The sequence below is a fragment of the Mandrillus leucophaeus genome, unplaced genomic scaffold (genome assembly GCF_000951045.1).
Source record: "Mandrillus leucophaeus isolate KB7577 unplaced genomic scaffold, Mleu.le_1.0 Scaffold469, whole genome shotgun sequence".
In the NCBI taxonomy this organism is placed as follows: domain Eukaryota; kingdom Metazoa; phylum Chordata; class Mammalia; order Primates; family Cercopithecidae; genus Mandrillus; species Mandrillus leucophaeus.
The window spans coordinates 1,184,382-1,199,865 of record NW_012105020.1 but is presented as its reverse complement, the minus strand read 5'-3'; the positions used below and the strand labels follow the sequence as shown (position 1 = coordinate 1,199,865).

The following is a 15,484-nucleotide window of genomic DNA, read 5'->3' as shown; positions in this document are numbered from 1 at the left end:
TCGCCCCGCCCCCGGGGCTGTCTCCGCCCCCGCCCTCTCTCAGTCGCCCCGCCCTGGGGGCGGTCTCCGTCCCTGTCCTCTCTCCGCGTCCCGGGTTCCGGGGGAAGTGTGTTACGGGGACACTGGCCCGACTACTTTCGTTCCGTCCTCCATCGCTCTCTCCCGTGCAATGGCGTCCGGGCTGGTAAGAGTGCTGCAGCAGGGGCCTCGCTGCCTCCTTGCTCCAGTCGTCCCCAAGCTGGTCCCTCCGGTTCGGGGAGTGAAGAAGGGATTCCGCGCCGCCTTCCGCTTCCAGAAGGAGTTAGAGCGGCTGCGCCTTCTGCGGTGCCCGCCGCCGCCCGTGCGCCGGTAGGAGAAGGGTGTCAGGGTGGCGGTCGCAGACACGGGGTCTTCCTCCCGCGGCGTTGTGCCAGCGGCTGATGCGCCCCAGGATTAAGCTTTAGGAAGTTTGCGATAGAGACACCCGTGAGCTGTGGGCGCGTGGCCTGAGGCAAAGAAAATGGATTTGTGCCGCAGGTGGTAGCTTCAGGCTGCTCCCGACGTTTTGAAACTACCATTTAGGATTTTGTCTACTGGAAATTGGGAGAAATGGGGCTGGCCGGAGGGTCTTCCTTATGTGGACTTGGGTGTTGTAGCCCCCATTTGTAATACCTGAGAATTCCGATAAGCGAGAATAAAGCAGTCCACAGCATTGTAAATTAAGGAGAAAAAAAAAATTAATCTACAACCTGAAGTCTACTGTCTAGAGAAAAAGGAAAAAAAGTTAGCTTTCGATTTTTGCCCTAATTAATGTTGTTCTGGTAACAGGTTTGGCAGAGAGACAGGTTTTTATGGCTTCAAATCAGATCATACCTAATTTAAATTCCTTCATCTTTTTCTCTTTAATAACGTGTCTTTGACATGTTGTCATGGCATTACAAAGAAATGTACCTCACTCTTTTTTATGGCTCTGTTTATGGGCTTATGAGCTCCATATTATTGCCATTAAAACCTATGTAACAGCGTGTATCTTTTATTTCACCTTTGGGGATGCATATGTAGTATGTAATTTTGAATACTATTAGTACTTTAACGTTGCCCTCCAAAAAATGTTGATCCACTTTGTACTCCTACCAATAGGGACAGTCTTCTAACAGATAAGTTTATGGCAAAAAATAAAATCTCTTCTTAATTCCCATTCCCTTGTTTATTATAAGGTTAAGTATTTTAGGCTGTCAAAGTTGGAAGAAACTTTATGGTTTGTACAGATTATATAGGTGTATATATTATATGTATATCTTATGACTTTCAACCCAGCTTTTTATACTTTGCTTCCCTTTGTTTCTTAAAGGGGTTTTATATTGTGTTACGTGTAAGGAATCCAGAGATGACTTAAAGTATACAGGAGGATGTGCATAGGTTATATGCAAATACAGGTATACCTCATACATATTGTAGGGTTGGTTCTAGATCACGGCAATAAAACGAGTCACGTGACTTTTAAAATTTCCCAGTACATACCTAAGTTATGTTTATACTATTCTGTAGTTTATTAAGTATGCAGTAGTATTGTCTAAAAAGCAATGTATGTACCTTAATTTAAAATACTTCATTGCAAAAAAATGCTAACACAGACACAAAGTGAGCACATGCAGAATTGCTACAAACCTTCAATTTGTAAAAATAAAATGCAATAAATCTGTGAAGCACAATAGACCAAAGTACAGTGAAATGAAGTGTGCCTGTACTACACCATTTATATGGGAGACTGGAGCATCCATGAATTTCAGTATTCAGGAGAGTCCTCAGAACCAATTCCCCACAGATATTGAGGGATGACCGTAAATATAACATACCTAGTGTTTATGGCTTGAATCTGTGAAATTATCATTTATGTTTCATACTTAGGTATAAAACATAGTTTCATGATTAGAGCAGAGATAAGGAACCTAAAAGTTAGGCTAATGGCTTAGTCTTTTATGTTGAAGAACCAATTTCATGTGAACAATTGGATCAACGGGAAAATTAATCCGATCATATATGTAGAATATAGCAAGGAACTTCCAGTATTTATCTGACTTCAGTCTTAACATTTAGAATATCAGCCTGGCATTAAAAAGAAATATAACCTTCTTTCATTTCCTTTATATAATTAATAACATTACAACACAGTGAAAAATTTTTATATCACAGTAAGAGGTTGTTCTCTTTACCATCTCTTACTATCTTTACATTTTCAGTTCCGAGAAGCCGAACTGGGATTACCATGCAGAAATACAAGCTTTTGGACATCGGTTACAGGAAAACTTTTCCTTAGATCTTCTCAAAACTGCATTTGTTAATAGCTGCTATATTAAAAGTGAGGAGGCCAAGCGCCAGCAACTTGGGATAGAGAAAGAAGCTGTACTTCTGAATCTTAAAAGTAATCAGGAACTATCTGAACAAGGGACATCTTTTTCACAGACTTGCCTCACACAGTTTCTTGAAGACGAGTTCCCAGACTTGCCCACTGAAGGCATCAGAAATCTTGTTGCCTTTCTCACTGGTGAGGAAGTCGTGTGTCACGTGGCTAGAAACTTGGCTGTGGAGCAGTTAACACTGAGTGAGGAATTCCCAGTGCCCCCGACTGTATTACAGCAAACTTTCTTTGCAGTTATTGGAGCCCTGTTACAGAGCAGTGGACCCGAGAGGACTGCACTTTTTATCAGGGTACGTAATTATTAATTGGACATGCTTGAGAAAGACAGAAGGGAAAATTTTCTTTTGTAATTTGCTTCTTTGATACATCACCTTGGAAGTGAATGTTTGTCCCAAGAAAAACTGAGAAAAACCTAAAACTTTTTTATGGAAGGGCTGTAATTATTCCAGTTGTCTCTTATTACGGATATCATAAAAAGTGAATATTAAATTGTGGGTTGTGATTTCTGAAGGACCACAAGCCATGTCATCTTTAAGTTTACATCCTTAGGGCCAAGGATACTGCCTGCATGAGAGATACTCAGTAGATGTTTGGTGAATGAATGAAGTCAAAGGACAGTATGCAGAGGCCTGTGCTTCAGTACCAGCTGCTGTCTGCTCTTCCAAGTGATGAAATCTTGAATTTCAAGTCCCTCTAATGCCTAACTCTTTGTTAGCTAGTGACTTAGCTAATTCGGTTTCTTAATTGGTACAACTTGACTCTCACTATCCTTTTGTAATTTATTAACTGGGAGAAGTTTTATCCTCTGCCATTGGATGAAAACATGAGATTTTGTTCACTTTTTGATAATAGAGAGTCCACACAATCTCTTTAAGTCATAAAGACAGTTTTGATTCAAGCATCTATCTGACTGACATTCAGTCCTTAAACCAGCATCACATGCTATTGGAATCTGTTCATTTAGTTTTGATACCAAGTTTGATAATTTTGTTAAGAGAATGTCTGTATTTACTGACACTTCAGACTTTGTTCATAGGTAAGACCTATCTTTCTCCCCCCAGTTAGTTTTTTCTATAGAAATTCTGACAAAGTCCTCTTTGATTTCCATTCTCTTTACTATAACCTCTGTGGAGTTTAAATAATTTTTGGTCACCATTTTGAAATTCTGCAAGGTAGTCATGAAACTATGTTGGAAATATTTACTATATTTTAATGCCTCTTAACAGTTCCAAGTAAAGATCTTACGAAACATAGATAATTCAAATATCTGTTTATAAGTTGAGCTTTGATGTCTCTCATAGTAGAATTGACAGGTTTGGATTGTCCTGTTTCATTTGTTCATCCACTTAATGTTGAGTGCCTTACTATGGGCCAGGCACTCTGCTGAGCTCTGGAGCCACAATCTAAATAGGATTTGATCCTACTCACAACTCATTAGTTAGATGGAATGCAGTGTGGAAGTGCTTTCCTAGAGGTGTTAAGGCGCAGAGTGAATTCAGAGTTCAGGCAACAACCAACTTTAGTAAGGGTAGGAAAGGTTTTATAGAAGCGATTTGTGCCCGTAAAAAAGATGTTTTGGGAAGACAATGTCAAGGGTGAGCGTGTGCTTGGGAACTACAGTTAATTTTTTGTGACTGAATCATATTGCATTTGGAGAAGTGATCAAAGATGAGTCTGGACCTTCAAGAGCCAGTGTACAGAAGAGCCAACAGTGTTACTCAGAAAGTGGTTTGGGCGTCAGTATCAGCGTCACTGGAGAACTTGATAGAAATGCAGATTCTCAGGCACCCCCTCAGAGTACATAATCTCTGGGAGTAGGACCTAGGAATCTTTTTTTTTTTTTTTTTTTGAGACAGTCTGCTTTGTTGCACAGGCTGGAGTGCAGTGATGCGATCTCATCTCACTGCAAGCTCCGCCTCCCGGGTTCACACAATTCTCCTGCCTCAGCCTCCCAAGTAGCTGGGACTACAGGCACCCGCCACCACGCCTGGCTAATTTTTTCTATTTTTAGTAGAGACGGGGTTTCACCGTGTTAGCCAGGGTGGTCTCGATCTCCTGACCTCGTGATCCACCCACCTCGGCCTCCCAAAGTGCTGGGATTACAGGCGTGAGCCACCGCCCCCAGCCGGAATCTGTATTTTAAGTAGCTCTCCAGGTGATATCTCTGCATCTGGAAATGAGAACAGCACTCTTAGCCATGCTACGGAGTATGTATTTTGATGATCTTGTATAGTGACAGCTGGAGTTGTTCTAAGTGGGAGGTTTTTAATGATCAAATGTGCATTTTAGAAACATCATTTCTTCATACCCCTTCCATATTCTGGGGAGGTGAGATTGGAGTATTCAACTTACACCCTACTAGAAAGTTCTAATAATAAATTAGTAAGTCCAGGAGCAAATAGCAAAAAATAGAAGGTAATCACTTAAGAAAAATTGAGCTTTCTTTCTATATTCCTACTAATATCTTCGATGGTGGGAAAGAGTTGTGTTTCCTTACCTTACACTTGGTTATTCTATATGACAGATAGCAGTTCAGTGATTTTTATATATGTGCATATACATACATATCCCATAAGGCATATCTACTTCTGTACATTAAAACATTTCAAAATCCCCTACTGAGAATGGATTTATAAATTTTTTTTTTTGAGACAGTGTCTCACTCTGTTGTCCAGGCTGCAGTGCAGTGGCACAATCACAGCACACTGCAGCCTCGACTTCCTGGGCTCAAGCCATCCTCCTATGTCAGCTTGCCTAGTAGCTGGGACCACAGGCATGAGCCACTATGTCCAGCTAAATTTTTTTTTTGTAGAAACGCAGTCTCATTATGGTGTTCAGGCTGGTTTTGAACTCCTGATCTCAAGTGATTGATCCTCCCACCTCGGCCTCCCAGAGTGCTGGGATTATAGGTATCAGCCACCATGCCTGGCCTAATATTTTTTATTAATGAAGTTGAAAGTGTTCTGGTGCTTGGAGGAGTGTTGTAATGAATTGACTTCATTTCATGAACTAAGGGGTCTTTTTAAATTTCTTCCCTCCTGCCTCCATCCATCCATCCATCCTGTTATCGTATTACTAATGTTTGTTAATACAAGTTAATTGAAATATGTAAATTGCTGTAAATTAATGTTTGCTTCCATAGTTTCTATACAGCATAATGCTTTTTACTGGCAAAATCAATTCTGCTTTGAATGTTCATAATTTCTCAGTTATCTTAGTCATATAAATAATTATTAGTATGTTACAGTTTTAAAAGTTTATGTGAAATTATGAAGCGATTTTTAAAAAATTATTTATTATTATTTTTTGAGACAGAGTCTTGCCGTGTTGCCCAGGCTGGAGTGCTGTGGTAGCATGATCTTGGCTGACTGCAACCTGCACCTCCCAGGTTCAAGTGATTCTTGCACCTCTGTCTCCCTTCTAGCTGGGTTTACAGGCGTGCACCATCACGCCTGGCTAATTTTTGTATTTTTAGTAGTGACAGGGTTTCATCATGTTGGCCAGGCTAGTCTCAAACTCCTGGCCTCAAGTGATCTGCCTGCCTCGGTCCCCCAAAGTCCTGGGATTACAGGTGTGAGCCACCTTGCCCGGCCAAGTTTTTGAAAACATTATTAATGGAGGAAATATTGTTATCTAGAGGCTCTGAGTGCCATTTTACATGAGTTTCTGTAAGAAGTTACTACTTTTTATTTGTTAACTCAATTCTTTAAATATTTTTTTTTTTAGTAGTAGGAATATAATTCTGAATTATAAGATAGGGCAGGGTGTGGTGACTAATGCCTATAATTCCAGTACTTTGAGAAGCCAAGGCAGGAGGATCCTTTCAGGCTAGGAGTTGAGACCAACCTGGGCAACTTATGGAGACCTTGTCTCTACAAACAATTTAAAAACTAGCCGGGTATGGTGGTGTGCACCTGTAGTCTCAGCTGCTGAAGAGGCCGAGCTGGGAGGATTGCTTGAGCCCAGTAGTCCGAGGTTTCGGTGTACTTGTGATCACACCTCTGCACTCTAGCCTAGGCAACAGAGTGAAGGCCTGTCTCAAAAAAGAAAAAAAAAATTACAGGATTCTACCTTCTGTGGAATTTTGGTAGATCATAGTACTTGAAATAGGTTTCTTGGGCTTTCAAGTTTTTTTAATCCAACTGTGATTTTTGTAATAAAATGTGTGTAAAAACTGGGGGAATGAAAAAGAATAGTACATTTTTGTCTTTCGTTTCCCATTAAGTTTTAAATTTCTGTTAAAAATGTACTCTGTGGCTTCTCTAATTTAAAAAGTGTAAAGAATATATTTTGAATTGTGGTCCTATTGTTCTTTCTACTAATTAAAATGTATAAATTGTATTTTTATATGTAGGACTTCTTAATTACTCAAATGACTGGAAAAGAGCTCTTTGAGATGTGGAAGATAATAGATCCCATGGGGCTATTGGTAGAAGAACTGAAGAAAAGGAATATTTCAGCCCCTGAATCAAGACTTACAAGGCAGTCTGGTGGCACCACAGCTTTGCCTCTGTATTTTGTTGGCTTATACTGGTTAGTGAAATTTTAATCATAACTTTATAACTTTGAGGAAATCCTAAAAACAGACTCCTTACAAAGCCTTAAAAACAGACTCTTCACATTCCATAAGGAATGTTAACATAACCTCTTCAAATTCCGTAACGTAACTTCTAATTGCATTAAAAGATTTTTAAAAAAATCTCTTCCCCATGTTATTATTTACTACTTCCCTTCCTGCTAGTTATGCTTAGGGGAAGAATCTGAGTTTTGCTAATAGTGGCTTTTGTCAGCCAATAATATTTGCTGTAGACTTTCAGTATGTTATCTTAAATTTTTCTGTGTAAAAGTACAAATGTTGACTTGTTCATGTTACAGATTGAACCTTAATCCATTCTTGTCAGTAGCTTCAACTGAGCCTAGATCTGGAAAAGGAAGGGCCTTAGTTATCCATCAAAATGTATAAATCAACCCATGTTGAGAGCTTTTTAGTTTTGTTAGTAAAAAGTTGACCTGCCCCAAATTAATCTCAGATGTTAAGATTAAAGTGTTAAATGTAAATAGTGAATATTTAAAATAGCTAGATTAAGATTTAGGTAAATATTTTTCTAATCCTTGTATCACAAAAAGACTTTATAAGTATAAAAGAAATAGAAGTTACCACGTGGGGAAAATGGATAGTGTTGTAAAAAGTTCTATTTATTGAAATGCAAAAACAGTGAGCTACTCTTTGTTACTTGTCTGTTTGGCAAACCTTTTAAACATATCTTTTATCATCAGTTTATACACTGCTGATAGGAAAACAATGTACCATATTTCTGTGAATAATTTTGACGAAATGCCAAGCATCTTAAAATTTTTTATGTTCTTTGATTTTGGTATTTCAACTTTTGGTTGTTTGCCTTAAATTTGCAGACAAATTTTGTGAACAAAGACATTTGTTGTTTACCTCTTTATGCTCCATACCTTGAACAGTTGCTGGGACGTGGTGGTCAGTAAATAGTTCTTGAACTGAGAAACAATTAGAAATAAATTTGATATTCTGCAAGAGGGAAATGATACAGGTACATGATGTAATATATAGTACAGCTATTACAGGCAACACTTTAAAAGAAGTTTTAATGAGATTGGGATATTTTAGAGAATTATCTTTTATCTAAAAAAAAAATGTAAGAAGTCATTTGCCGTATCATTACAGTGATTACTGTTGGGTAGTTGTGTTTTTGTAGATTTTACATAATGACTTTAAAACATGATCAATGATAAAACTAGCAACGTTAGACTAAAAACAAAATTCTATGCTTGTTATTCACTTTAAGATGACTTTTTCTGTTTCTCAAGATTTGTGCAAATTTGTGTTTATTATTATAAAGTTTAACTTATGTAACATTTGTTTCATTTCCAATTATTGTCATAACAGATGTTTTTTAGCAAATTTATTGTTGTTCTTTGTGTAGCTTCACTAGTTTTTCTTTAATTTGGCTTCAGTCTTCACTTTCAAATCAGTTTATATCGAATCCGATTTAGTAAATGCAGTTGCTGTGCATGAAACTTTCTGGAGATGCTTCTTTTAATGGCACAGATGAAATTTTAGGTCAGAAAATTTCCAGGAAGTAGTTAAATATATTTCAGAAGTAGCAAAACAAAAAGGATTATAGTTATTTGATGTGCACATTCTACATTCTCTGCTCCCTTGAAGGAACATTTCACATTTTTTAAGAAGATAAATTGTTATGATATAGAAATACCAATAAAGCAGAGGAATACCTACCTTAGATTTATCAATAGAATACTCATAGCCAACATTGAGTGTTACCTCACTTGGAAATAAATTAGACTGGGTTAGAAATATATAAAATAATTTTAAAATCTGAGCCTGTTTTGAAGCTCTTTTTTTTTTTTATTTCATTTCTTTTTTTTTTTGGAGGTCTCACTATGTTGTGCAGTCTGATCTCGAACTCCTGGGCTCAAGCAATCCTCCTGCTTTGGTCTCCCAAAGTGTTGGTGTTAAAGGTGTGAGCCATGGGGTGGCCAAGGTGGGCGGATCACAAGGTCAGGAGATGGAGACCATCCTGGCTAACACAGTGAAATGCCCGTCTCTACTAAAAATACAAAAAGCTAGCCTGGTGTGGTGGCGGGCACCTGTAGTCCTAGCTACTTCGGAGGCTAAGGTGGGAGAATGGCGTGAACCTGGGAGGCAGAGCTTGCAGTGAGCTGAGATCGCACCACTGCACTCCAGCCTGGACAACAGAGCGAGACTCTTTCTCAAAAAAAAAAAAAAAAAAAAAAAAAAGTGTGAGCCATCACGCCTGGCCTAAAGTTCTTAATTTGAAGTATAGAACTGGTTTCTCATTTGTGTTAAAGTTTAGATGACAAACTCAAAAGGCATAATTTTTTCAACAGAATCTTTTCCCAAGTTATGTCACACATTAAAAATAAAAATAGTCATAATTCCTGATAATATTTTTACTAGTTTCAGGGTTTTGTAAGGAGATATTTATTTACATATTCTTCCAATTCTCTCATCAACAATTGAAAACATAGATACTACTTGCTTTTTTGACTTGATAGAGTTGTATATATTTCTAATGAAACATGAGTGTATCTTTGTCTAATTACCATATGTAATGAACTTGCAACAAATCTAGTTAAAATCCAAAAGATGATCTATCAAAGCTATTGTGTTACTTCTAATGGGTGTTATTGAAATAAGATGTAGATGGCATAATTGCTTTATAACTGCTTTGTGTACTGTCTTATGATATTCCATGTAATTTAAGACTACTATTTGTTCTCTTTCTAGTGATAAAAAGTTGATTGCAGAAGGACCTGGGGAAACAGTATTGGTTGCAGAAGAAGAGGCTGCTCGAGTGGCCCTTAGAAAACTTTATGGATTCACAGAGAATAGACGGCCTTGGAACTATTCCAAGCCCAAAGAAACCTTGAGAGCAGAGAAGAGCATCACTGCCAGCTAGCCAGCCATGAATGTGGCAGCCTGAAACTTGAGACTGAAAGTGAGATAAATGTCAAAGGTGTTTCAAACCAGACATTTTCAAAATTGTGAAGAAATAGGTGGTTTTTTTTGGTTTGTTCTTCTTTTTTACTGTATTCCCAAAATTAAATAAATATTAATCAAGTCACAGTGTTTTTGATTTTGTGTTTTCTAAAATCTTGGTTTGATCAAATCTTTTTTTTTTTCTTTTCTTGAGATAGAGTCTTACTCTGTCACCCAGGCTGGACTGCAGTGGTGCGATCTCGGCTCACTGCAACCTCCACCTCACAGGTTCAAGCGATTCTCGTGCCCCAGCCTCCCTAGTAGTTGGAATTACAGGCATATGCCACCATACCCGGCTAATTTTTGTATTTTTGGTAGAGATGGGGTTTCTCCATGTTGATCAGGCTGGTCTTGAACTCCTGACCTCAGGTGATCCGCCTACCTTGGCCTCCCAAAGTGCTGGGATTACAGGCGTGAGCTACTGTGCCCAACCAGATCAAATCTTTTCTTGACATTTTTACAAGAAATTTTCCTAAAGTTCTTGATTTAATTGTATAGAATTTGTATAATTAGGTGTATTTCATTTGCCTCTAGCTTTGAGGTATCATAATTTATGTATCTTATGTGAATTTTTTGCTGTAATACCAATACATTGTTTTCTCCACATGTTACATTGCATTTTAATTTGATACACCCAGTAATGGCAGGAGGTTGATGAACTTTGCTTCTGTAATACAATTTTAACTGAAATAGTAATGTTAAAACTCTTTGGGAAATGCATGGTATAGATTATAAGTAGGCAGCTATTTACATGATCCCCAAATTCCAAGTTTAAAATTCTGTATACTTCTAGTATGTTTCTTATTCAGTTTCTATTGTAGATAGCAGGAAAAGGCAAATGTTATGCTTCTCAGAAATTGCCTTTTCTAAGAAATTGAAACTCAAAAACAGCTTAAAATGTTAATGGTGAAGGGAAAATAAAGCATAGATTTCAGTTCAATTTAGTATTCTAGTCATAATAATAGTACGTACCAAGCACTTCTAAGTATTGGAACACATTTAATTCAGTAGAGAGGTTTTGGTGTTCTAATCCTTTGTGGTCAGTTCAATAATCCCCTAACTGCAAATTCCTTTTGGTTTATCATTTTTTAAAAACTTTTCGGCAACAGTTATTTTTAGTTTGAGTCTTCCAGTAGTCACTCGCAGGGGTTAACAAGAATAGCAGGACCTACGAGTTGAAAATAGAAAAGAGGTAAAATGTTAAAACCAACAGCACTTTTACCATGAATTTATTTATTTATTTTTTAGACGGAGTCTGGCTCTGTTGCCCAAGCTGGAGTGCAGTGGTGCAATCTTAGCTCACTGCAACCTCCGCCTCCTGAGTTTAAGGGATTCCCCTGCCTCAGCCTCCCGAGTAGCTGGGACTACAGGTGCATGCTACCATGCCCAGCTAATTTTTTGTATTTTAGTAGAGACGGGGTTTCACCATGTTGGCCAGGATGGTCTCAATCTCTTAACCTCGTGATCTGCCCACCTCGGCCTCCCAAAGTGCTGGGATTACAGGTGTGAGCCACTGCGCCTGGTCTGACGTTTTTTTAAAAAGAAAGATAAAGGGATTTTGAAGTGCCTTTCCTGAGACTGGCTAGGAAAGTGGAACTTGAGTTTATATTACAGGGTTTATAGCTCCCCAAGGTAAAGCAGAGACTTTTTGGAGGGGAACATTTGAAAAACAACTAGTTGACTGAATTGGTAGGTTAAAAGTAAGTTAAAGTTGACCCTTGAACAACGTGGGTTTAAATTTTGCAGATCACTATGTATACGCGGATTTTCTTCTGTTTCTGCCACCCTGAGACAGCGAGACCATCCTCTTTTCCTCCTCCTCTTCGGCCTACTCAGCATGAAGACAAAGATGAAGAGCTTTTTGATCATCCATGTCCACTTAATGAGTCGTAAAAATATTTTCTCCTCTGATTTCCTTTATATTTTTTAGCTTACTTTGTTGTAAGAATAAAGTTTATAATACGTATAACAAAATGTGTTGATTGTTTATTAATATATTATCAGTAAGGCTTCCAGTTAGCCATAGGCTATTAGGAGTTAAGTTTTTGGGAAGTCAGAAATTATATACAGATTTACTGCTACATAAGGTGTCAATATCCCTAATCCCTGCATTGTTCAAAGGTCAACTATATTTTACCTTTTTTTCAGAGTTAACTTCAAATCCTAGTAATGAAACACAAGGATAGAGGACCAAAACCAGTGGTAAAATGCCATTTATGTGTGTTACTCACAAGTAAACATGATTCGATAGGCATCTCATTGGTACTGTAGGAGAAAGGGGATTATATGACGAACTTTTCTGGAAAGCAAAAGACGTCTTATGACCACTTAGCGTCTGTGAGATGGCAGAATCTAGCTGTAGTATGATTCTAATTTTTTTTAAGGTAAACATTAAGAAAGTCTAGAGAATTCATTTGCAAACCCAGTAATCCTTTTTCACCCCCGCTAAATAGTGCTGATTGTGCATTCCCAAATTTCGCCTGCTCAGGGGAGTTTGCAGGACCTTAACCTACAATCTTGGAGGGGAACTATCCTTTTAGGTTTTCAAGCTTTTAAAACTTGAATGCTTCCAAATTTACATGTGGGACAAGTCTAGCTCTAGTTGATAAAACTGCTTTGCAAGTAGAGATCCATATGCCTCATGTAGAATGTAATTTCAACATATTTCTAAGTAAAGGCTTCTTTGAACTTAAGTTGCACTTTTTAAAAGCACCCACTAAAATAGGGTAGAAATGTAGAAAATTTAGAAAAATTGACATACATTTTCAATTGTGTATCAAATATAGCTTGAAATTTGGAATCAGTCTCTGAGTAGCTATTTGTCCTATGAGCCTAACTGCATAAATATGACATGTGGGCAGAAGGAACATGTGAGTACAAGGGTGTCGTCAAATGGTGCATGTGACCAAGAGCATTCAGTGACCATGTGAAGGACTAGCTTTTTGACTAATGCCTCGTCCATGTTGAGAAGACAGTCATAAGACGGGAAGGAAGCACTGACATTTGAATTTAGGTTCACACCAGAGAAAGCCATTAGTCATTTACTTTGAAATTGCGACTTTTTCCACCTTTTCCCACTCTCTAGTTCCCTGTGCCCAAAGTGTAGTTGTACCAAAAACATCCCCTAGCCAAAAATGCAACATTAATGTCTACAAACTTGGTTACATAACCTCTATTCTTTTAAATTCATACTCTTTATTGTATGCATATGTATAATGAGGAATATTTTTCTCAAAATGTTGTATGTGGTCACAAGAAAGTAAACTAGAAACTAATACTAAACTCCAAGAAAGAATGGAACAAATGGGAACTTTTTGTGTTCAGCGCTGTACTGATTTTGGCCACAAGATGGTGCTGTAATCCTATTGCACAATTTAGTATGTGACTTGTGCCATTATGGGGAATCTATTTTCTACCGATACAGGAAAGATTATGTCTATATGGCACAGGATTACCATGAAATATGACTTTTCAACGCCCCTTTCGGCTCTCATATTCCATGAATACTTCTTCAGGAGCCAGCTCACCTTGTTCTTCCCTCGCCTTTGGATGTTACAAGAATTTGATGTATGAACAGTGCACCTCTGATGTGAAGGTATGGATTTTTGAGCTCTTTTCTATTCACTGAAAAGAAGGAAGACTGCAGGGCTGCCATAGATAAAACTTTTAAAAGACTTTTTTGCAGGCCTCTTCTTGCTGTTTCTTTCTTCCTACTTCCTTCTGTTGATAGGAGAAGATGCGGAGGCAAGGGAATCCTGTGTCCATCGAGACAGTTCCTGAAGCCAGACGTAGACAGTCTTCCCATCAGGACGGCCAGCTCACACCATCCCTCAGCAGAGGGGTGTGCCCTGAGGATGCTCAGCTGCTGGCATGCTGCCCAAGTTCTCCATCCTAAGCCCACTTTGTTTTTTTTCCCCTCAGTTCATCCCTGTTCCATCTCCCCCAGCCTTAGTTTGCAAAGCCCCTCAATCGTTTCCTCTGGGACCTAGAGGCTCTTAACTTTGGTTGGGTATCAGAGCACTTACTTGAAAGCCATGGTTCTCTCTGTATAATACCAAGAATGATTACTAGATCTAATCCCATCATGTAAACTAATCACAATTTTTCCTGGAACTTATGCAATCAAAAATCACAATCACACATGCTCCTGAAAAAAGAAAGATGTTTTGGCGTTGCTGATGTTTGTGCTTTCCATGAATACTTACTTGTTGTTCATTTATCTGCCTGCCTATGAGTGTTTGCTAACTACAGAAGACTAATGGTTTAAGAAAACTTTCTGGGAGAAAAACAATTGGGAAAATTAAAAACATTAACTTATTCCTTCTTCAATTGAGGAAGAACTAACTACATTATTTGATTATTCAGAGTATCTTTTCATCTGAGCTGTTGCATATTAGAATCGCAAATGAAGGCCTGGCACAGAGGCTCATTTGCATGTAACCTCAGCACTTTGGGAGGCCAAGGTAAGAGGATTACTTGAGCTCAGGAGTGAGACCAGCTGTGCAGCATAGCAAGACCCTGTCCCTATTTTATTTTATTTTTAAAATTTTAAAAATTTCAAATGAACTCAGTTTGCTCTATTCTGATCCTCTTTTTTGCAGAAGACGTGAGTAAAGAGGTCATTGGAAGAATATTTCCGAGAGGGGAAGAGTTTGACTTTCTGACGATGCTTCCTGTGCATCAACTATTGATGTTAGCATTTTCACACGAAGACGTATCAGTAAGGGCCAGGAGACATTTAGCAATAGACTTACACAGTTAATAAGACAAATCTAATTTTAAAACATCAGCTGACCATCTTCAGATGAACTGACTTGACACTGATGTTCACGGGGTTCCTGGCCGTCCACCACCAGGACTCAGTTCTTGGTCCTGGGATTTTTTACTGTTTTTTGTCTAGGAAGGATAGGCATGGAGGCCTGCCACTCTTCTCTTGACCTTTGGCAAGAGATTATAAACTTCAGATGAAGGGGGTATAGCACTAAGAAATTTAAAATCTCATTTTCATTTTGCCACCTAGTATTTTTTTTTTTTTTTTTAGAGATGGGGTCTCAGTAGGTTGCCCAGGCTGGTCTCAAACCCTTGGGCCTCCCAAAGTATTGAGATTATAGGAGTGAGCCACTGCACCAGGCCCCTAATAATAATTTTATCTGCAAACATTAACAGTGTACTTGGTGTGATGAAGAACGGTGATTTCTGATTTTGCAGATTTCTCATTTAAATCACACCGTCTCTATTTTTATCTTCAAGATTCAAAAGAGGGTCAAGATGGGATCATAAACTTAGATGAAGGAGGTATGGCACTAAGAAATTAAAAATTTCACTTCCATTTTGCTACCTAACCATAATTTTATCTGAAAACACTAACGATGCACTTGGCGTGATGAAGAACAGCTGTTTCTCATTTTGCAAATTTCTCATTTAAATCACAACATCTCTGTCTCTTTTTCTTCAAGATTTAAGAGATGGTCGAAGGCACAGTTTGGGAATCCCCAGAGAAATGGGGCTCTAAAGCCAGTCGTGTCTTCCACTCC

At 38.3% G+C, this 15,484-nt stretch overlaps 1 protein-coding gene across 1 annotated transcript; it reads left to right on the top strand.

Moving 5' to 3' along the window:
• Positions 1–88: 88 nt before the first annotated feature.
• On the top strand, positions 89–10,561 carry MRPL44 (mitochondrial ribosomal protein L44). Its single transcript, XM_011995069.1, has 4 exons — positions 89–348; positions 2,220–2,688; positions 6,753–6,931; positions 9,699–10,561. Exons 1-4 carry the CDS (start codon positions 170–172, stop codon positions 9,868–9,870), a joined length of 999 nt encoding a protein of 332 aa, XP_011850459.1. The 5' UTR covers positions 89–169; the 3' UTR covers positions 9,871–10,561.
• The last annotated feature ends 4,923 nt before the right edge of the window (positions 10,562–15,484 follow it).